This window comes from Mus pahari, chromosome 16, assembly GCF_900095145.1.
Source record: "Mus pahari chromosome 16, PAHARI_EIJ_v1.1, whole genome shotgun sequence".
NCBI lineage: Eukaryota > Metazoa > Chordata > Mammalia > Rodentia > Muridae > Mus > Mus pahari.
The window spans coordinates 27,226,453-27,248,438 of record NC_034605.1 but is presented as its reverse complement, the minus strand read 5'-3'; the positions used below and the strand labels follow the sequence as shown (position 1 = coordinate 27,248,438).

At 41.0% G+C, this 21,986-nt stretch overlaps 1 protein-coding gene, 1 non-coding gene and 1 pseudogene across 2 annotated transcripts; 1 reads left to right on the top strand and 2 right to left on the bottom strand.

Moving 5' to 3' along the window:
- Positions 1–1,253: 1,253 nt before the first annotated feature.
- Trnai-uau lies at positions 1,254–1,350 on the top strand. Its single transcript has 2 exons — positions 1,254–1,291; positions 1,315–1,350. It is a non-coding gene; the product is annotated as a tRNA-Ile (tRNA).
- A 6,492-nt stretch (positions 1,351–7,842) lies between these two features.
- Positions 7,843–9,075, bottom strand: LOC110333999 (annotated as a pseudogene).
- Positions 9,076–12,550: 3,475 nt separating this feature from the next.
- Positions 12,551–13,681, bottom strand: LOC110334291 (putative vomeronasal receptor-like protein 4). Its single transcript, XM_021216121.1, has one exon. It carries the CDS (start codon positions 13,679–13,681, stop codon positions 12,551–12,553), a length of 1,131 nt encoding a protein of 376 aa, XP_021071780.1.
- Positions 13,682–21,986: the final 8,305 nt, after the last annotated feature.

Below are 21,986 nucleotides of genomic sequence, written 5' to 3'. Positions count from 1 at the left end.
TCACTACCAATCCTTCTTTCACTCTTTCAAAACACAAGTGTAGAGAAAATACTTCCAAATTTATTTTATGAGAACATCACTCAGACTCCAGGGAAAATGAGAGAGAACAGACTACAATAACCACAGGTCTGTATGTATTCCTTATGAACCTGTAGATATAAAATCCTCAATAGGTAAGAGCAAACTAAATTAAAAAAGATATAGACTGACCAGGTGTCACTTACCTCTAAGATACACAGTTAGTTAATATACTCAAATTCATGTGATATAATAACAGAATGAAAGCAAAATTCTTTGATCATAAATGCTGAAAAAAGTCATTTAACAAGGATCAGTATTCATTCATGACTAAAAAAAGTGATAACAAAGAACAGAAGAAAATTTTCTCAATACATTAAAGTCCATTTATGAAAAGGCACAGTTAACATTGTAACTAATGGAAAAATGTTAAAGGATTTTCTTTTAAGACTTGAAACAGGTGAATGTCCATTCTTGACAGTGTTGTTTTTTTTTTTTTTTTTTCAATCTACCACTAGCAAGAATAGTTAGGAATAAAAATGAAAGGAATCCAAATTGGGTGTAGAGAGAAAGAAAAATAAGCCTGTTTCCTGATAACAGGTAGAAATCTGTGACGGCTCTACCTACCACAAAGATGTAAGAACAAACAACTTTAATAAACATTCAGGATACAAAATGAACACGAAACGTTTTGAGTTTTTATAGCAATGTGATCTATCAGAACGAGAAAACAATCCCATTTAAAAAGTCTTAACACAGCTATATCACCCACACTTCTCCTATAGGCTCAGGGACCACGAAAGAGGGAGCAGAGAGGCCAGAGATAGCATAGAATCCGTGTGACACAGTCTTCGCAATAGGAGAACGGCAGCAGTCATGAACTCACTGCTGCTGTGATTATTATGCGCGATTGGCTCTGGAACCAAGTTCCTTGGTTTCTCCAGCATTTGTTAGACCAGATCAGGGCAGGAGGAAAAAACACAACCTTGGAGAATGCCGTTTGCATCTTCCCTGGGAGCAGCTTTTAACGCCAAGGTGGAGGGAGGGGAATGTCTCTGGGACCGCGCAGATTGCTGCCTCACACCGGGTCGCCAGGGCTGTAATAGCCGCTTGGTGCGGGTGTCAGAGGACGTGCAAATGGATGCAGAGCTGGGTATGCACCCACACCACAGTCTAGCGAACGGTGGATGTTCTACGTAGGCCGTGTAACGAGTGACCAGAGGCAATCTATAGATGCTCCAGTGGCGCAATCGGTTAGCGCGCGGTACTTATAGAACAGTGTGTGTGCGCGGAGCGATGCCGAGGTTGTGAGTTCGAGCCTCACCTGGAGCATTGTTTTCACAGACCCTTCAGGAGCCCTATCCCACTGCATACTTTTTTCGTGAGGGTAGTTTAAGGTTTTTAACTTGTTTAGTATCAAGCATCCTGTACCGGCTTTGTTACGAATTAGTTTTAGAATCAGCATTTAATTATTTTTAGAATCCAGCAATGACTAATGATTGCGTTAGACAGCCGCCTTCTCTGTCTTGCTGTGCTGGCTTGGGGAAAAATACAGTAGGATTATGGTGGTAGCTTCGGCTATTTTTAGAATCCAGAAAGACTAATGATTTCGATGGATGAACCATCGCCTTCCCTGTCTTGCTCTCATGCTTTGGTTTGGGGAAAAAAGTACAGTAGGATTACGATAGCAGGTTCAGCTTCTCTCTCTCTCTCTCTCTCTCTCTCTCTCTCTCTCTCCAGCGCAAACGAAAAGTCACATGACAGCGGTGGTGGACTGGGAAGATGGAGAAAATCTGTTTTCAGCTTCCTGGGAATCTCGAACTAGTTTTAGATTGCCTATAACAGGCTGCTTTCCCTCTTCTGTAAATCTATGCATATGCTTTTAAATGTCGTGATACTTTAGAACTCTAGGACAAAGCATGCTGTAGTTGTGGCTCTCTACCATTTGAGAATTCTCCTAGCAGAATTACCACTTCTAGATCAGCTCGAGGTACATAGCAAAATCCAGTTTATTTTATTTTATTTTTTAATCACTGGAGAAAAGCAATTCCTGCTGCATATATACCTTTAGTTCAGGAAGAATGAGGGTAGAATGCAATGCCATCCTTTAATGTGCACTCCGACAGTTAATAACAGTTCATCTCTGCAGATCGGAATAAACAGGTGGCGAGAGGCTCACCATCCTCAGAATTGGCATCATGGAGTCATGTACCACCAAGGAGCCTGTGTACAAGGAGAGAATAAAATCTACCCCCCCCAAATAAAGTCTACCCCCTCTCCAAAATCTACCAATGAAAAGGGAACAGGTTATAATAAAGGAGAATGGTCAGGTTGCTCTGATTTCTGTACAGGAATTGCGTACAACAACGGAGCTGGGACGTTAGAGGGAGCACTTGTGACATTTATATACACAGCCACCTATGAAACTCTGAAGGATGACATTTCAAAGAATCATGGGGGGAGAGAGAGAGAGAGAGAGAGAGAGAGAGAGAGAGAGAGAGAGAGAGAGAGAGAGAGAGAGAGAACCATTTAATTATATTTGGATGACAGCATATAATAATATCCACTTCAATTCCAGATCTGTTCATACTGTCGTAGCAAAGCTAGTTGGAACTTGACAGAAAATTAAAGATACAGAAGAACTTGCCATAATGTCTGTGGCTTGAGCTCTCTCCATAGGGTTGTCCTGGGACTGATGGTGACAGCCTGGTCCACACTGAGGAGACAGGTAAAATACTCAGATACTATTGGAGACTGCAGAGAATAAATGCACACATACACACTGTGGTCCAAAGGTCATTTGGGGCCATGTGTCCTCTCCCTCCCTGGCCTGGGTAAAAGGAGCAGCGCCCATGATAGTGGGTCCAGTGCACTGCTGCATAGGACTCTTCATTGTCCTAGGAGCAGTGGTTTGAGAGGAGTTATTGACATTATATTAGAAATGCTGCTCTTATCCTTTACTCTGACTTTGCTCATCTGTTTATTAAAATTACACTTTATGGATGAACAGGACCGTTTACCTCTGTATCCCAGCACTTGGGAGGCAGAGGCAAGAGGACTGCAACTCTGAAGCCAGTCAGTTCCTACTTGTGAGACTTTGTGTCTTGTGTTTTTTTTAAAGGAAAAAATAAAATAGCTGTATGTCCTTCCTTGCACATAAGTAAAAGTCAAAGCCAGCATCATTTTATAAATCACATAAAGTTCATTTTTGTGGCTGGATATGTATGGATTTCCTTTTTACATTTGTCCTTTCCTGCTTCTCTTCTCTCTCTCCTTCCCACCCATATGTGTATATTTTTTCTGCATCCACTCCCACTTCGGATCAGGGTCTCACTCTGAAGCCCAGGCTGACCTTAAATTCATGGCAATCCTCCTGACTTAGCCTTCCAAGGTCTTATGGGTAGAAGCTACTACTTAATTGTTTTAATTATTACTGCTTTTGTTTTATTATTTGGTCACTGCATATGATTAAGTGGGTGCTGTTTTTCTTCTGGCTGCTTCCTGCTGATATAGGGACATAATTGCTAGGGACTCAAGGCAGTTGGAATATTGGTCAAGGCCTGGAAGATCAGACTCTGTAGTTTGATGTCCTAGCTCTATCATGTGGTGCTTGGGAAGTATAGGCAGCCTTGGGGCAGTTTGTGAGGTTGGACTACCTTCGGCCAGTTGCCTTGGAGCCACTAGGATGTAGATTTCAAGGGAACACCTGGGCTGCTGAGCGGGCAGTCTGTAATTGATTTGAAACCTACTGGGGAGAGAAGCAAGGAGAGCCACCATGGGCTGGGAGAGCCAAAAGAACATGGCCCATAGAACTGCCCAATTGGGTTAAGAGCAGCCAAGATAGAACATAGTTAATATTAAGTGATAATTTGGGGTTATCAGTGGGAACGTAGATTTTAAAAGCACGAAGGGTAGGCAGCTGCCCAGCTATAGTGCTGCTTAATGCATATTAAAATATAAGACTGTGTGTGTGTTTTCCATCCAGTAACATAAATGGTCAAATGCAGGAAGGAACACTGTGCTGGGATTTATTAAATATTTTTTTGTTTGTTTTTCGAGACAGGGTTTCTCTGTATAGCTCTGGCTATCCTGGAACTGACTTTGACCAGGCTGGCCTCGAACTCAGAAATCCGCCTGCCTCTGCCTCCCAAGTGCTGGGATTAAAGGCGTGCACCACCATACCTGGCTCTATTAAATATTTTTTACTACAATATTTTGTTGAAAAGTCTTTTTGGATCAAAAGCCTATGTCAGGAAGGTCCAAATATCATAGCACTACTATCCTTGTGGAGACTCCTGGAAGCTTCACAATGTAGTTAAGAAACAGAACAAATGGCTACATATAGAAGGGGTCATCGTGTGCTATGGAATTGACTTATAACCTACTCCCATAGGAATGATTTATTCCTAGACATCTCCATTAAGATCTTTTGAATTGTTACCTGATGAGCTAATTCCATTCCAAATAAGGTTTTACCTCCTCATTACTGACAGATGGGTATCACGCTTCCAACTTCCAAGAGACACTTAAACCATATTGAAATCACAGAAGATGGTTAACATGCAAATAAAGTTCAACATGTCTGAAACTCTATGTACCTTCTTTATTTGACCATGGACTCCATTCCTCAAATCATTTACATTTAAAGACTTCTCAGCCAATTTACCTAGGATTTCAACCAAAATTCTCTTTCACATCCCAGTCTTCAGAAAACATTATTGGTATATCTCCAATTATTGGAAATTCAACTGTTTAACTACTACTACCCAAATCCAAATTCCCATATTTTTATATCTGTAGAGATTGCTTGATCACATCCCACATGAAGTCATCCTGCTCTTGAATCTTTCTGTTCAAGAGAACCTGCTCTTGCATGGGAATGTTGAGTTTGAGTTGCCACATTTCTTTTCTGTCTATCAAAACATCCTTGTTCCAGGCTCATTCCAGATGATTAGATATAGGGAACACTGAAATAGAATTGCCACTGCCTGTTGTAAAGTTGCTCTAAAAGACACATTCCACTAAGAGTCTCTCATTGGTCCTTTTGTTGTCTCTCCTTTCCTGTTGTATTTGTACAACTGTCTGAAGGTTCTCCTTGTCCTTATCAGACTCTGCTCATATTCAGTGTGGAACTTGCACATTCACATTGCACTAGCACAATTCTCTCATACTTTTCTCTAAAATTTCTTTTTGCTGCTGGTCACGGCCAACTATAGCATCAAAAGATGACTTTTAAAGTATGTCACAATCTGCCATTCTTTTTAATGAAAGTTCTTCAGTGATCTCTTACCATTCTCATAACCAAACCTACCCATGATGTATACTATTTGAATTTTTGTAGCATAGACCTGATCCACATCTCATTTGCATGCCTTCCTTCTGTCAGAAGTTGAGTGTTCTTCAGCCAACATCTGCATGCAACATACTACACTTCAGCTGAGTTTTTTCTTTCATTACAGGATAGTATCTCTAGGCCTAATGCTATATAAAGCAAGAAGTTTTTCCACAGATACCACTTCAAAAGAAATCAAATTTCTGAATACACAATAATTTCTTCAATCAAAGAACCCTTGAATACATCCCAAATAAATGACAAGTTAGTGTGCAAAACAAAGGTACATATTTTATTCTTGTGGGTGTGGGTATATGTTCCTAATGATATATATATATATATATATATATATATATATATATATATATATATATCTCACATGCTCAGATTATGTTACTGCTATGTATTCAATTTCAGTACTGACCCATGGTATTGAAAATATTAAATATTAAGATACTCTGAGAGATATTCTCAGTGTACTGATTCATGTCCTTAACACCAGAAATCTCTGCGAGTTTGAGGCCAGCCTGGTCTACATAATGAGTTTCAAGATAGGCAAAGTTATAAGTAAGGTCTTTCCATGAAAAAAGTAAAACAAAATAAAACTAAGTCAAATAAAAATAATAATCTGAGAAATATTTACTGTTGAGATTAAAGCTGAACTTCTTATTCCTTTAAAATATCACAGATCAGATATCCTTTCATCTAATATGTCTACTTAGTTCTTTGCAAAATAAAATAAATCCATTGTACAAATGGATGTAAAAAATTGTGAAAGAATAAAATAATCTGTCCAACTTTCTAGAGCTCTCAAGCAAGGTCTTAAGAGTGTCTAGTTCAGATTTTATATAAAACAGAACAAACCTATTATAAAAAGGCTGGATTACCTTAATGGTTTGATATGTTAGAACATTAGGGCACAGTAAAATGACAGTGAAGAGGAGAACTAAGGACTTTACTGGGCCTTTGAACCTGTGAACCTTACCAGTCAGAGAGTCTCACCATAGTTGTCTCTCACTGGGGGCCATACCTGAGTTAATCCACAGGCACGTGCCTCAATAGTCCCAATGTTTCTCTAGAAAACTCTTTGCTCTTAGGAAAAGAATCAGTCCCAGCATCAGCAACAGAACAAATCAACTCAGAGACAGGAGGGAAGGATGCACAAGCATGAGGCAGGATGCTCTTCTCTCTGACACACACACATTTAACTAGGGCTCTTACCGTTAAGGGCCACTCACATTCGGGTTGGGTCTTCCCACATCAATCAGGACAGAAAGAACTCTTCAGGTGAAGCTTCCCACTCAGGTGATTAGAATTCATGATAAGATGACATAAAAACTAGCCATAGCTTAGCATTAATCCCACACTCTAGGAGGCAGAGGCTGGAAGATCTCCGTGAGTTAGAGACCAGCTTGGTCTCCACAGCTAGTTCCAGAACAGACAGGGCTCCCCCTGCCCCCGAAGAAACATATCACAATAGTGACCTTAAATTTATATTATAATGCATTAAGAAACTATTTTATCTTAGCAAAGATCAGTATTTCAGAGACCCACAGCCTGGCCTATCTCTTGGTTTAGTCTGCTGAGTTCTACTCTTGGACCAGGGAAGGAGCTCAGGCAGCCTTGGGTCCCCTCCAGGCACAGCTCAGCCGCAGAGAGAGCAGTTCAACCTCAGCAAAGTCTATTTGGGTTTTGCTGTTTATCCTGGGGAGGAACTGCAGTGAGCTGATGGGAAGCTTTGGTGAACAGCCCTTCATGGCCCTGCATCCCTTCATGAGTGGCACCCACACAACCAAGAGCAGTCAGAAGCCTCCCTGGGATGACCGCAGTGCAGTGTCTTGAGGATTTGGGGTCTGGACACTTTCTGGATCCTCCAGATTCTTCCAAACCTGAGGTTTTGGAGTTATCAGGGCCTCCAATGTCCCGCTGCTTGCCCAGGCTGTGCCAACTGGGGTCTACCACGTGATCCCCTCAGGGCCCTCAGCACTGCAGTCCCCTTGTCTGCAGCTCAACAGGCTGCACCAGGGCGGCATCAGGGATGATGAGATCCCAGGGAGGAGAGGAGGGGAGATCTCAAGAACACCGGGATATTCAGTACAGGCCCTAGTGAGTGACTGGAAGAGCAGTGGAAGCTCCAGTGTAAACAGTCTGTCAGCGAGGTATTTACTCATCCGTGTGCCAGTGAGGCTTTGTCTCCAGACATATGATGGCATCCTTTGAGAGAGTCCATTTGCCAGAGATTCTCGTGGTGGTACTTTAAGGTCTAACTGTGTTATAGTTTCCCCACAGCATCCACACCAGTTTCCTTTGATTTTGAAACTTAGCAACATCAAACAATTATTGATCAAATTTGCTTGGTTGTGGTGACTTTGTTAGTCTCACTGTTGTCTTCACTCTGCCCTGCAAGCTCACCTCAGATAAGGGTCATCTTCCCACCCCTACCTACCCCATCTTGCTTTCCTATCTGGCTCTGGAGAAAAATGAAACACTAATTTTTTTTTCACTTGAATATACTTTTATTTAGATCGCAGTACTAACAACATGATAGACTTTCACAAATCATAAAGCACACACTATTTAAAATATTTTGCTGTTCACAATTTCAATGTAGCATTATTACTGTTTGGTACTAGGCTCAAAGACGACATTTTGATTCCTCGGCCTTTGGCTGTCTGCTGATGTCAACATGACTATCTAGTCACACAGAGGAGAGAAATTCAAAAGCCGTCTCCTTTTCCTCGGTCAGCTCCTTTGCTGTCAGGTCCATCTTTTCACGGAGAAGTCATTAATGGGGAGGCCTTCAACAAACTTCCAGGTCTTATTCTTGATCACGTCAGGGAATGAGTAGAGCAGGTCATCAAAGGACACCATAGGAGTTGCCATCAGAGATAACACCCATCGACACGAACTCTCCCTCTGGGGTTCCAAACCAGATGTCTCTGATGTGGTCTGCGATGGCTTTCACTGCAGACATTGCACTGGACAGCTTCCGAGCCTTGATGACAGCAGCACCACGATGTTGCACAGTCATGATGAACTCTCCCTTCAGCCAGCTGTCATCTTTCAGGGCTTCATACACACCAACTTCCTTTCCTTGCAATTTCACCTTTGCATGATTGACATCTGGATACTGGGTTGATGAATGATTTCCCCAGATAATGACAATCTTTATATCATCAGCAGTTACACCGAGTTTAAGAGCAATTTGAGATTTCGCTCGGTTGTGGTCCAAGCGAGTAAGGCAACTGAAGTTCTCCTTGGGGATCGATGGCGCTGACTTGGAGGCTGTCAGGCAGTTCGTATTGGCTGGGTTTCCCACAACAATGACCTTAACTGATTTCTTGGCGTATTTCTCTAAGGCTGCGTCCTGGGACTTGAAGATTTTCACATTGGCTTTCAGTAGGTCCTTCCTCTCCATGCCTTCCCTTCGTGGCATGGAGCCCACTAGGACAGCCACATCCAGGTCTTTGAAGGCAATCTCTTCTTTGTCTGTTGCAATGACATCGTGAAGAAGGGGAAGGGTACAGTCTTGCAGTTCCATCAGGACACCATCCAGAACACCCATCATGGGGGTGATGCCCAACAGTACAAGAATGATGGGCTGGTCTTTTCCAAAGACAGATTCATTTCCAATACTGTACAACAGTGAATATGCAATTTGACCAGCTGCTCCAGTCACAAGGACTCTGATTGGTTCAGACATTGTTGCAAACTGCAAGGCCGATCTCTGCTGAAACACTAATTTTTGATAGAAGCCTTACCTCCTGTATTTTCCCCAGTTCTAACCATAAGCTAAAAGCCACATGACAGGGATCTTGGAATGGGAAGGTAGTAAGAATCCACTCTCCACCTGCCTAGAAACCTTGAACAGATCCTAAGATTGCATAGTGCCAGACTTCTTAAGAAAAGGAGATCTATTTTTATAATATATAATCCAATGTTGCAATGATTTGCAATACCAAGGCAAATGGTAATTTGATGGCGAAGGTCTGTTATCCTAGTATTTGGGGTGCTAATGCACCTCAAGATAAGCTTGTGCAACTTCCAGGTCAGCCTATGCTACAAAGCAAACATTATGTTTCCCACCTCTATTATTCACTATGTAAAACTTTATAATGTACATGCTTTTAGCTTATAGAGAATAGCTATAAAATGTAATTCCTACACTTCTCAGTGAGCAAGCAAGACATTAGGAACACGGACATCTCTGCTGATGAGAACATAGGGGCTGAAATTGCTGTCCCTATGTCCACAGCTGAACCCCATGAACCTGAGCAGCTATCAGGATGTTGGATACCTAAATTCTGAGTGTGTGGCTGCCATGCAGGGGTCAAGGTGAGCTAGAAAATGCCCCATCATCTGTGTAAGCCCTAATGATTGAGAACCAGTAGCTGGGGCACAATGTTCCTGAGGTGTTTTTGCACATCATTGTGTACTGGAGTGAGGTTTTTAAGTAGAGCTTGTATTCCAAACTGTGATGGCATTCTCTAAAAGATGATATTTCTCCTTGCTTCCTATATATGCCATGACCAGATATCAATGTTTTGAATGTGTTTGGAATTGTCTTACAATGTTTGTTCTTACCAGTTCGTTAGTACTTGGTACCCAGCAATGCCAAGCACTTAGTAGCTGTAATTAGTTAGCTTCTCCCCCTGGTCATCTCCACTTTATAAGAGACCTTCAGATAAAGGATGCTTCCTGACATCTCTCTTCTTCACTTGCTCTCCTGCTCATTAGAACAGCCTCTCCCACATAGCAAGAGCTTTGTAAATAAATAGAGGGGTTGGTGATCATGGACGTACATTAGATGGAACAAGAAGACAGAATAAACCTGTGGGTCCTTATAAGCATAAAATATAGCATACAGAAAAATAAAATTCTAATTCCAGGTCACTGCATGCCCTCATGCATTTCCTGATGAATGATGTAGCAAGTCAAACTGCATGATAGGAATGGTGGGATGGTGGGAATGTGAGCATCCCTGCCCACTTCCTAGAGCCTGAACCAGTTTTCAATTTTCTAAGACAAAGTTCTCTGTAAAAAATAATATATACAATCTCAAATTTATTGGTGTGATACATTTGAATGAAAAGGCAAAGCTATCCAAATATATATAACTTTAGTTTATAAAGAACTGGGTATGAAAGGACTTTCATATTTCTCAGGGATGCAGCAGAGCTTAGCAACACGGACATCCCCAATGATCAGGACAAAGGGGCTGAGACCAGCATAATTAAGTACTAAAAATGCTTTAATATTTAGTATTGTGAAGTCATGTGTCACTGTGGAACATGTGTAAAAGGAGAAAATAAAATCTGCCCAATAAAAGAAAAGGAAACAGGTCATGAGAGTGAGAACCCTCTGGGTAGCTCTGATTTNTGGCTGGGTTTCCCACAACAATGACCTTAACTGATTTCTTGGCGTATTTCTCTAAGGCTGCGTCCTGGGACTTGAAGATTTTCACATTGGCTTTCAGTAGGTCCTTCCTCTCCATGCCTTCCCTTCGTGGCATGGAGCCCACTAGGACAGCCACATCCAGGTCTTTGAAGGCAATCTCTTCTTTGTCTGTTGCAATGACATCGTGAAGAAGGGGAAGGGTACAGTCTTGCAGTTCCATCAGGACACCATCCAGAACACCCATCATGGGGGTGATGCCCAACAGTACAAGAATGATGGGCTGGTCTTTTCCAAAGACAGATTCATTTCCAATACTGTACAACAGTGAATATGCAATTTGACCAGCTGCTCCAGTCACAAGGACTCTGATTGGTTCAGACATTGTTGCAAACTGCAAGGCCGATCTCTGCTGAAACACTAATTTTTGATAGAAGCCTTACCTCCTGTATTTTCCCCAGTTCTAACCATAAGCTAAAAGCCACATGACAGGGATCTTGGAATGGGAAGGTAGTAAGAATCCACTCTCCACCTGCCTAGAAACCTTGAACAGATCCTAAGATTGCATAGTGCCAGACTTCTTAAGAAAAGGAGATCTATTTTTATAATATATAATCCAATGTTGCAATGATTTGCAATACCAAGGCAAATGGTAATTTGATGGCGAAGGTCTGTTATCCTAGTATTTGGGGTGCTAATGCACCTCAAGATAAGCTTGTGCAACTTCCAGGTCAGCCTATGCTACAAAGCAAACATTATGTTTCCCACCTCTATTATTCACTATGTAAAACTTTATAATGTACATGCTTTTAGCTTATAGAGAATAGCTATAAAATGTAATTCCTACACTTCTCAGTGAGCAAGCAAGACATTAGGAACACGGACATCTCTGCTGATGAGAACATAGGGGCTGAAATTGCTGTCCCTATGTCCACAGCTGAACCCCATGAACCTGAGCAGCTATCAGGATGTTGGATACCTAAATTCTGAGTGTGTGGCTGCCATGCAGGGGTCAAGGTGAGCTAGAAAATGCCCCATCATCTGTGTAAGCCCTAATGATTGAGAACCAGTAGCTGGGGCACAATGTTCCTGAGGTGTTTTTGCACATCATTGTGTACTGGAGTGAGGTTTTTAAGTAGAGCTTGTATTCCAAACTGTGATGGCATTCTCTAAAAGATGATATTTCTCCTTGCTTCCTATATATGCCATGACCAGATATCAATGTTTTGAATGTGTTTGGAATTGTCTTACAATGTTTGTTCTTACCAGTTCGTTAGTACTTGGTACCCAGCAATGCCAAGCACTTAGTAGCTGTAATTAGTTAGCTTCTCCCCCTGGTCATCTCCACTTTATAAGAGACCTTCAGATAAAGGATGCTTCCTGACATCTCTCTTCTTCACTTGCTCTCCTGCTCATTAGAACAGCCTCTCCCACATAGCAAGAGCTTTGTAAATAAATAGAGGGGTTGGTGATCATGGACGTACATTAGATGGAACAAGAAGACAGAATAAACCTGTGGGTCCTTATAAGCATAAAATATAGCATACAGAAAAATAAAATTCTAATTCCAGGTCACTGCATGCCCTCATGCATTTCCTGATGAATGATGTAGCAAGTCAAACTGCATGATAGGAATGGTGGGATGGTGGGAATGTGAGCATCCCTGCCCACTTCCTAGAGCCTGAACCAGTTTTCAATTTTCTAAGACAAAGTTCTCTGTAAAAAATAATATATACAATCTCAAATTTATTGGTGTGATACATTTGAATGAAAAGGCAAAGCTATCCAAATATATATAACTTTAGTTTATAAAGAACTGGGTATGAAAGGACTTTCATATTTCTCAGGGATGCAGCAGAGCTTAGCAACACGGACATCCCCAATGATCAGGACAAAGGGGCTGAGACCAGCATAATTAAGTACTAAAAATGCTTTAATATTTAGTATTGTGAAGTCATGTGTCACTGTGGAACATGTGTAAAAGGAGAAAATAAAATCTGCCCAATAAAAGAAAAGGAAACAGGTCATGAGAGTGAGAACCCTCTGGGTAGCTCTGATTTCTGGCCTAGAATTGTTTGCAGACCTGGAGCTGTGAAGGTAGAGGACACGCTTGTGGTGCTTATACAGATGGAGAGCCATAGACCCACTGCTCCAGCCCATGAGACTCTGGAAAATGACATCACGGAGAGTCATGAGAGAGAGGAACAGCCACTTAATTGTGTGCCTGGATGGCAGCATATAACAATATCCAGTAAACATTGCAACTTCAGACCTGTTCATGCTACTGCCTGCTTTGATATAGTATAGCAAATTGGAACTTATCAGGGAATTAAAGATCCAAAAGAGGAGGAGAAAGGCAAGAACATGCCATGATGTTTGTGGCTTGAGTTTTCTCCACAGTGTGGTTCTGGGTCTGATGGTGACAGCCTGGACCATGCTGAGGAGACAGGTGGTACAGATGGAGAGGCCACGGGCAACCCTTTCTAGATAAATTACAGTTTTACAACCAACATCACCTAGGAAGTTTCTGATGTAAAAAATTGTGGCTATGTCTCTGACCCCTACGCAGTAAATAATGATTGTGTTTACAAAAGCCAAGTGGATGAGAATAACATCTATATTTTTGTTCTCAGGACCCATGATGAAAGTATACAAATGTCTCACAAATAAGATGATGTTTCCTATAACTCCAAGTCCAATAAGTGAAATGAAAATTATTTTCTGGATGTGGTCACTCCAAATTATCTTCATGACTAAAGCTAAGAAAAACATGAGAAACACAAGGAAGTAAACATGATATAGTTCATGCCTGTAGGTTTTCTGTTTTCTTTTGTGGAATGAACAGTATATTATGTAAATGCACAGATTTTTTTTTTTTTTTTGCTTGCAGATACCTGATTTTATTCTTGGACCTTCTGTTCTTGGTTCCATTGACATGGAGATGATGATGATGATGATGATGACACCATGCTGATGTCTTCTCAACCTTCACAGAAGGACCTCTTTCTATCCTCCATCCTTAAACCTTTCCCATGAGAAACCCAGACAAAGGATAGCATCATCAAGCTTCTAAGCAATGATATTGAGCATCAACTTAGAGTCTTCCCTTCTTAGATCCTTTTTGCCATCCCATACGCACTCATCTTTCAGGAAATGATTGAGCTAATAACAAATTGCAGCTCTTCTAAAAGTCTAATACTTGCCACAATGGGGTTGCTTCTCAGGGAAAGTCATGTGACTTTTCTTTGTCTCCGACTCTGAATTGACCTTGTCAATAAATAACACATAGATTAATTAGATAGGGCAGTAGTTAGTCCATATCCTCTTCTTTAGTGGAATGACATAATTAATTTTTATTTACTGTCATCTTGTGTATTAGATCATATTAAAGGTACCACACCCCACTACTTATAGGCCTTTTCTGACCATTTCCTAAGAACCTTCTTCCAAGGAAACATCAAATCTCAGCTCTCAGCTTAGACATTGTTCCTCTGGACTCCAAACTGAGGCACTTCCTATCACTTTGATTTCTAAGGTTCATGACATTGGTGATTTTGTCAGCCAGTGATGCTATACCCTATAAATGACATACAACTTAATACCTCAGACTGATTTGGGGAATTTTACACATGACATCTGTTTTTTGTTTTCTCATTCTGTTTGAAGTTAAAATAAGGATTAAAGCTTAAATGTATTCATTTTGACTCCATTTTCATAAATCATAAATAGTTTATGTGGTGACCTTAAGTCTATTTGTCTGTTACTTTTTTAGCATTTCCTGCTGCTCATCAAATTTATCTGTAAATCACTTTCATCTACTCCTGAGCAATGTGACACTGTCAGCAATATGTATTGAAATAAGGAAGATGTCTTTGTTTCCTGAATAGTGCCATTTCTGGACTAGGAAAATTATTCATTTACTTCAATTCAAGGAAATGTCAGAGAGACATTTATATTATATTTTATTTATGTTAAATTTAGCATTATTGTATGTATAGATATTTTATGTACATGCATTTCTAATGACCACTGTGTACCTGGTGCCTGCAGAGACCAGAATACAGCGTTGGATCCCTGAAACAGGAGTTGCACAGGGTTGTTAGCTGCTGTGTGAGCTGACCATTTAATCAAGGAACTCTGCAAGAGCAGTGAGTGCTCTTACCCACAGAGCCTGCTCTTCAGTCCACATGTGTACATTTTAAATGAGTTTCCACAAACCTCTTACTTTTACCATGTTAGAGTCAATCAGTTTAGTCTGTTCAACCAGTTAAATTAGGGATTCAAATGATGTGGTGGAGTGTTATACATATTCCAGAATGTTGACTGATACCAAAGTTTTAGAAATAGAAAGCTCAGTATTCACAAGAACATCCTTTGTGATCACCCAGTGTAGATTTAAATTCTGGCTTTCCAATTCATATGTTCATCACCTTGAGCATACTTATTTGGCTTCTTTAAAAATTATTTTTCATATGTGAAGTATGCTTTTATGTAATACCGGTATAATTTAGGGAGTCAATGAACTGAGAGGAATAGTACCCAGTGAAGTTCCCACTATGCACTAAAAAATAAGATGTTACTACCAGTATTTAGCCTCATGTCTGTTTTATCTGCAATTCTCATATTCAATGGTTTACATTTAATCTAGAAAAGGAGAAATTACAATAAATGAAATCACCATAAAGAAAGAAAGAGTGTTCCTTGCACAGAAGACTGAAGTCACCAGAAGTTACACAGACAAGAGAAGCAGTAGGAGCAAGAACTTCTTACTCCAGGCTGCACTGCAGGTGCCTCTGTCTCCTACCCCTGCCTGTCCTGTGTAAGGAGCAGATCACCATCAGTGACCGCACACACTGTCCTTGTGGACACTGAGACAATTCTGGATTGCACTTAGGAAATGATAGACCATCTTCTCCCTGAATCCCGCCACTGTCCCCTCTCAGAATGACAGGGAGCCCACATCCTTCTCTCCCACACATTAGCCTTCCAAGATTTCTTTCAAGGTCAAATGCAGTCCATCTCCCATGACATGGCAGAACTCACCTGTGCAATCTGTGCAGGGCTCAGGGTCAGGGTCCTCACAGCACTGCCAGGCCCTGTTTATCAACCTCAAGTCCTTGTGTTCAAGTAAGGTGTCAGGATGTCACCACCAGGAGTTTGGCTCTGTCAGGGGATTAGACTCTTTTGTCCCCATCCCTGAGGCCAGCTCTGCCTTCTCCCTGGTGCTCTGTCATTTGCTGAGCCCAGAAGCTTTATGATTCCAATTACAGTGTCTGTGAGTAAGGAGAAGGGTGATGAACAGTGCCTGAGGGGTTCTCGACCTTTGGACTTAACTACAGTCTTGCCTCTTTCCCTCCATGCACCCGCTAAACCAAGAACTGCTTTGAAAGAAATTTCTGATAATCCAAAGTGATCACTCTCCGAATAATTTTTAAGCATATTATTTAATAATAATAATAGATCATCAAGTACTACAGTCAAGGGCTGTCTGCAGTGTCATGTTTAGGACAAAGATGAGAAGATTCTGGTAGATTTTTCTGTGCTCTTAGCACTGCTTAGAATGCCTTTACAGATAACTTAAGTGGTTTAAGTTTGTCTGATGTTATTTTCTTTTTATTACTTCAGTTTTTTCCATACAATAAATTTTGATAATGTCATTTCCTTCCCCCAACACGTCCCACATTCTCCACATCCCTCTACCCACCCAACTTTATGTTTGCTGTCTTATGCTCTCTGCCCCACAAAATAAAACAAAAGACCTGAAGAAAAGAAAGTCTAAACAACAACAACAACAACAACAAAACCCACGGAGTTTCCCTAGAGCATGGCTGAGGTCCCCCAGTGACAATTGTAGAAAACTGATTGTCCCATTTGCAGCAGATATTAATTGAAAATAGTTTCTTAGTTACTGTTACAACCTCTACTTATCTCTCTCAGTACTGGTACTCTAACTTAAACCCGTGTACGTCTTGTGTGTAATTCCATGATGTCTATGAGTTCTTTTGTGCATCAATTCCTGTTACTATTCTCACCCCCTCTTCCAACTACTTCTTTTTCTCTGATGACTATTTTATTTCCCCTCTAAACGAGATTCAAGCATTTTCCCTTGGGCCATCCTTATTACTTAGCTTCTTTTGTCTAAGAATTGTACCAGAGTTATCCTGTACTTTATGGCTAACATCCACTTACAAGTGAGAATGTACCATGGGTCTTGGTTACCTCACTCGATATGCCCAGTTTGTGAGAACCCCAGGAGACTCTCAGGGACCACTGGTGCAAGCACACAGATGCAACTCTCCTTGCTCAGCAGGTTAGAAATGTAACCCCCGGAGCTTGGTGATTATATAGGGGAAATGTACAAGCTGGAGCTTTTGAACCTTGGCATTACATGATTAGGTAAGGGGTAAAGAAATGCTATCCTTTAAATCGATAACTTTTGTTCAGACAGCAAGGAGGGACCATACATCTGGAGAAGGTCCTTTTTGACCTGGGAAGGAATAACTCATTCTGTTATCAGTGACTAGTGCATTCTTACAAGTTGGTCACAACTGTCTGGGAACAATGGTTGTCTCTTTCTCATAGCTTAACAGTGGGGGCCTTATCACTTTAAGGACATTGAATTCTGCCTCCTTCAAAGACAGGAGACAGCTGCACCAGGGGGAGTGCTGGCAGTTTAACTCAGTGTGTGTGTGTGTGTGTGTGTGTGTGTGTGTGTGTGTGTGTGTTAATGTGGAGGGGAGTGCTAAACTCAGCTCCAGGGCTAACACGGAGGCCAGTGCTGGCTACGTTTTGTTTCTTCAAACTCAGGATGATATTTTTGTTCCATCAATTTGTCTGCAAAATTCATGGTGTTTTTGTTTTTAATAGCTGAGAGTATTCCATGTATAAACGAACCACATTATTTTTATCCATTCTTCAATTGATCGACATCTAGGTTGTTTCCAGTTTCTGTCTTTTATGAATACAGTTGCTATAAACATAGTTGAGCATGTGTCCTTGTGGTATTGTGGAGGATCTTTTGGGTATATGCCCAGGAGTGGTATAGCTGGGTCTTGAGGTGGACCTATCCCCAATATTCTGAGACACTTACTAATTTATTTCCAAAGTTTTTTTTATATAAATTTACACTCCTTCCAGCAACAGAGGAGTGTTCCCTTTGCTCCATAACCTTGCCAGCATGTGCTGTCACTTGAGTTTTTTTTTTTTTCTTTTTTAAATCTTAGCCTTTCTGATGTGTATAAGATGGAGTCTCAGAGTCATTTTGATTTGCATTTTCCTGATGACTAAGAGTGTTGAACACTTTTTTTGTTTGTAGAACATGATTTTAATATTTTAACTGTTAATATTCAACAAATAGAATAATTATTTTAAGATATATTTTGTTGTTATGTCTCCCTTTCTATTTCTGATTTTATTAATTTGGATATGGTCTCTGCACCTTCTGGGTAGTGTGGCTAAGGGTTTATCTATCTTGTTGATTTTCTCAAAGAACCAGCTCCTGGTTTGGTTGATTCTTTGTATAGTTCTTTTTGTTTCTATTTGGTTGATTTCAACCCTGAGTTTAATTATTTCCAACTGTCTACTCCTCTTGGGTGTATTTGCTTCTCTTTGTTCTAGAGCTTTCAGGTGAGCTGTCAAGCTGCTAGTGTAAGCTCTCTCCAGTTACTTTTTTTGGGCACTAGAGCTATGAATTTTCCTCTTACTACTGCTTTCATTGTGTCCCATAAGTTTTGGTATTGTGTGTCTTCATTTCCATTAAATTCTAAAAAGCCTTTAATTTTTTTCTTTATTTCTTCCTTGACCAAGTTATCATTGAGTAGAGTGCTATTCAGCTTCCACGTGTATGTGTGCTTTCCATTGTTTTTGTTGGTATTTAAGACCAGCCTTAGTCAGTGGTGGTATGATAGGGTCTACAGGATTATTTTAATCTTCTTGTATCTCTTGAGGCCTGTTTTGTGACTGATTAGGTGGTCAGTTTTGGAGAAGGTACCATGAGGTGCTGAGAAGAAGGTATATTCTTTTGTTTTAGGATGAAATGTTCTATAAATATCTGTTAGATCCATTTGGTTCATAATTTTGGTTAGTTTCACTATGTTTGTTTAGTTTCTGTTTCCATGGTCTGTCCATTGCTGACAGTGGGGTATTGAAGTCTTCCACTATTATTGTATGGGGTGCGATGTGTGCTTTGAGCTTCAGTAAAGTTTCTTTTATGAATGTGGGTACCTTTGCATTTGGAGTATAGATGTTCAGAACTGAGAGTTCATCTTGGTAGTTTTTTTTTTTTCCTTTGACCAGTATAAAGTGTCCTTTTTAATGCTTTTTTGATAACTTTTGGTTAAAAATTGACTTTCTTCGATATTAGAATGACTACTCATCCTGATAAGTCCCCAGAATCAGTGATCATGGGACTTTGATTATTGCCTTGCTTGTTCTATTATTGTTCTTGCTTGTGACTATTTGTGTTTCTTGCCTTGTTTGTTCCTTAACCTAGAACTGACCTTAATATTTGCATGTAATTAAGATGGTATAAAAGCAGAGTGGGGAAAAAAAATAAATCTTCTTCAAACTCAGAACTGGCTGGGGTCACACTACAGTGTTGTCTAATTGTATTTATTTATCTATTTATTTTTTAGTTCTTGCTCCCTCCCTTGAGAACCTGTTGACAGACTGAGCTGGCTTGGTCAAAAATCCAAACAGACCTTGTAGGGAGTGGGCTTGAACTGCTCTCTCTGAAGCTGAGCTGGGCCTGGAGGGGACCCAGGGCTGTCCAAGCTCTTTCCCTGGTCTAAGAGTGAAACTCTCCACACTAAAGCAAGGGATAGGACAGGTTGTGGGTCTCTGAAATGCTGCTCTTTGCTAAGATAAACTAGGCTTTTAATGTTTTATAATACAGATTAAAGACCACTATTATGTTTAGATTTTATGTCAACATGTCACAAATTTGTATCACTTGAGTAAGGAGCCTCATTTAGAGTTGTTCTGTCTTGGTTGATGTGGAAAGACCCACCTGATTGTGGGTGGCCCCTAATGTTAAGAACTCAGGTTAAAAGTGTGTGTCAGAGGGAAGATCATTCTGCCTCATTCCTGTTTGGCCTTCCCTCTTGTTGCTGAGTTGATTTGTTCTGTTTCTCCTGCTAGGGCTCATTCCTTTGCTGAGAGTGGAACCAAGGACTGTCTTGGAAACTTACAGGCTTCTGGAGCTACATTGGGATTACTGAGGCCCATGCCTGTGGACTATCAGTTATGGCTTGAAGTGAGAGATAGCTATGGTGAAATTACTCCAAAAGGTGAGGCTTACAGGCTCAAACACCAAGTAAAATACTGGGTCTCACCAACTCTCTCAAACCACCAAGTGTGTGTTTATAGTGTGTTTTGCCATCTTTCTCATGGAGTGGGCAATGTGGGTGAGAATGAGAGGTCAGTATCCCACAGGACATTTCTATCCAAAGTGATTTGCTATCTGTACTTCCTCTTGCATTATTAAAAATAGAAGTGATATATAATTAACCTTCAATAGATATGGCTTTGTTAGATTCTGAAATCTTCCAGATGAGCTGAATTAACATATCCATATCCTTTGTTACCATTTCTTTGGTAAAGTGAATTCCCAGTGCACACTACAGTGTATACCACAGTCACCATGTGTGCACTACATCCGTGGAATTAGTCTACCTGAGGGCAACTTTGTACCTGTGGCCAACAGCTCACCTATGCCCATCTTCAAGAGAAGCACAATTTTGCTCTCTATCTCTGTGTGCTCAGTGGGTCAGAGAAGTGATTACAGTTTCTTTTTCTTTCAGAAAATCCTAGAAATGTTTGTGAAAGCATGGTTTGCCTAGCAAAGATGTCTCTGAACCTTTCCACCTGTTCTGCAGGTCACCTTGGCGTGGTCCCTGGTGTTACCTGTTCTGCAGGTCACCTTGGCATGGTCCCTGGCGTTACCATGAGTCCCAGGACCACCCCTTGGAGACGCTTCCACCAGAGACTACATGACAATGTAGTCTTGCTTATTTATTTCTGTTTTTGATCTTGATGAGCTCCAGATTTCTCTATTATATCACAGCATCCAGTAGCATGACCAGATAGATCTGGAGTTGCAATGTATTGTGGGTGTTGTACTATGCTACTGTTACTGTTACAGAGTTTGTATGCAGTAAGGACTGTAATTTATCAAAGCTGCTAGCAGAACAACACTCACTGAGCCAAACTTGAGACGGCCACATGAAGGCAGGTGAGGGAAGGATATTTAAAGGTGAATATACAGGAAGACCTTGAGCTTCTGCATACGCAAGCTAAGAACAGTTCTGCTCTGCCAAGTTTACACAGCCAAGGAGACCTCAGAATAGTCCTTGAATGTCTGCTTATGCATGTTACAGGAGCCAAAAGGCAGTCAGCTATGTTATAACAGCTACATGGTTACAGCTGTAAATTTAGGGTGGTGGAGAGGGTCACTTAGGATACTGGGAACTTATCTACTAGCAACTGGAGTCAGAGACAAACTAATAGGTACCACGACAGGTGCCTAGCACAAAATGGAGTCTTCTTAGTCATCACATTACTGTCTAGAGGGTCTTGATTAGGTTCATTTTCTCTGCCAGTTAAGAAACATTCACCAGCATAGAAAAGAATATCTGACAGGGAAGACAGAAACAGCAGACAGAATGAAGAAAGACTTCTGCTAGGGATGAGCATACACACAGTGAGTCAGACACGGAGAAGGACCCTCTGCAAAGCAAAAGGGCGGGGACTTGGGAAGCCATAGACCAGTTTCTGCCTGAGGGTCAGGTGTTCTAAGGGTCTTGGTAGGTTTCTCCTGCCCTAATTTCAGCTTGTTTAATTTGAATGAAGAAAGGGAGGCTAATAGGTCTACAAATGTAGTGTAAACATGTCCTAATCCAGCCCTTAGTTTGTGAGATCAGTCCACAGGCAGTGGGCCCTCCTGGCAGGAGAAAAGCCTGCCAGGTCTCAAAGCCTTTGTCTCTGGACTGGATGTTTGCTTTCTCTGTTATCTATTACTGGTCCTCATCTATCTGCCTATCAGGGACTGAACTTCCTGTTCTCAGTGCCATCCTCGCAGATAGTGAGGTGAGGGGGTTTCTTTTCTTTTCTCTCCTCTCCTCTCATTTCCTCTCTCCTCTCTCTTTTTCCAATCTTTCCTTTTCCCCTCAACCTTTGCCCTCCTTCTTCCTCTTCTCCCTCCCTTCCTCTTTTCTTTGTGACTTAATCTTTCAGAGTCTCATGG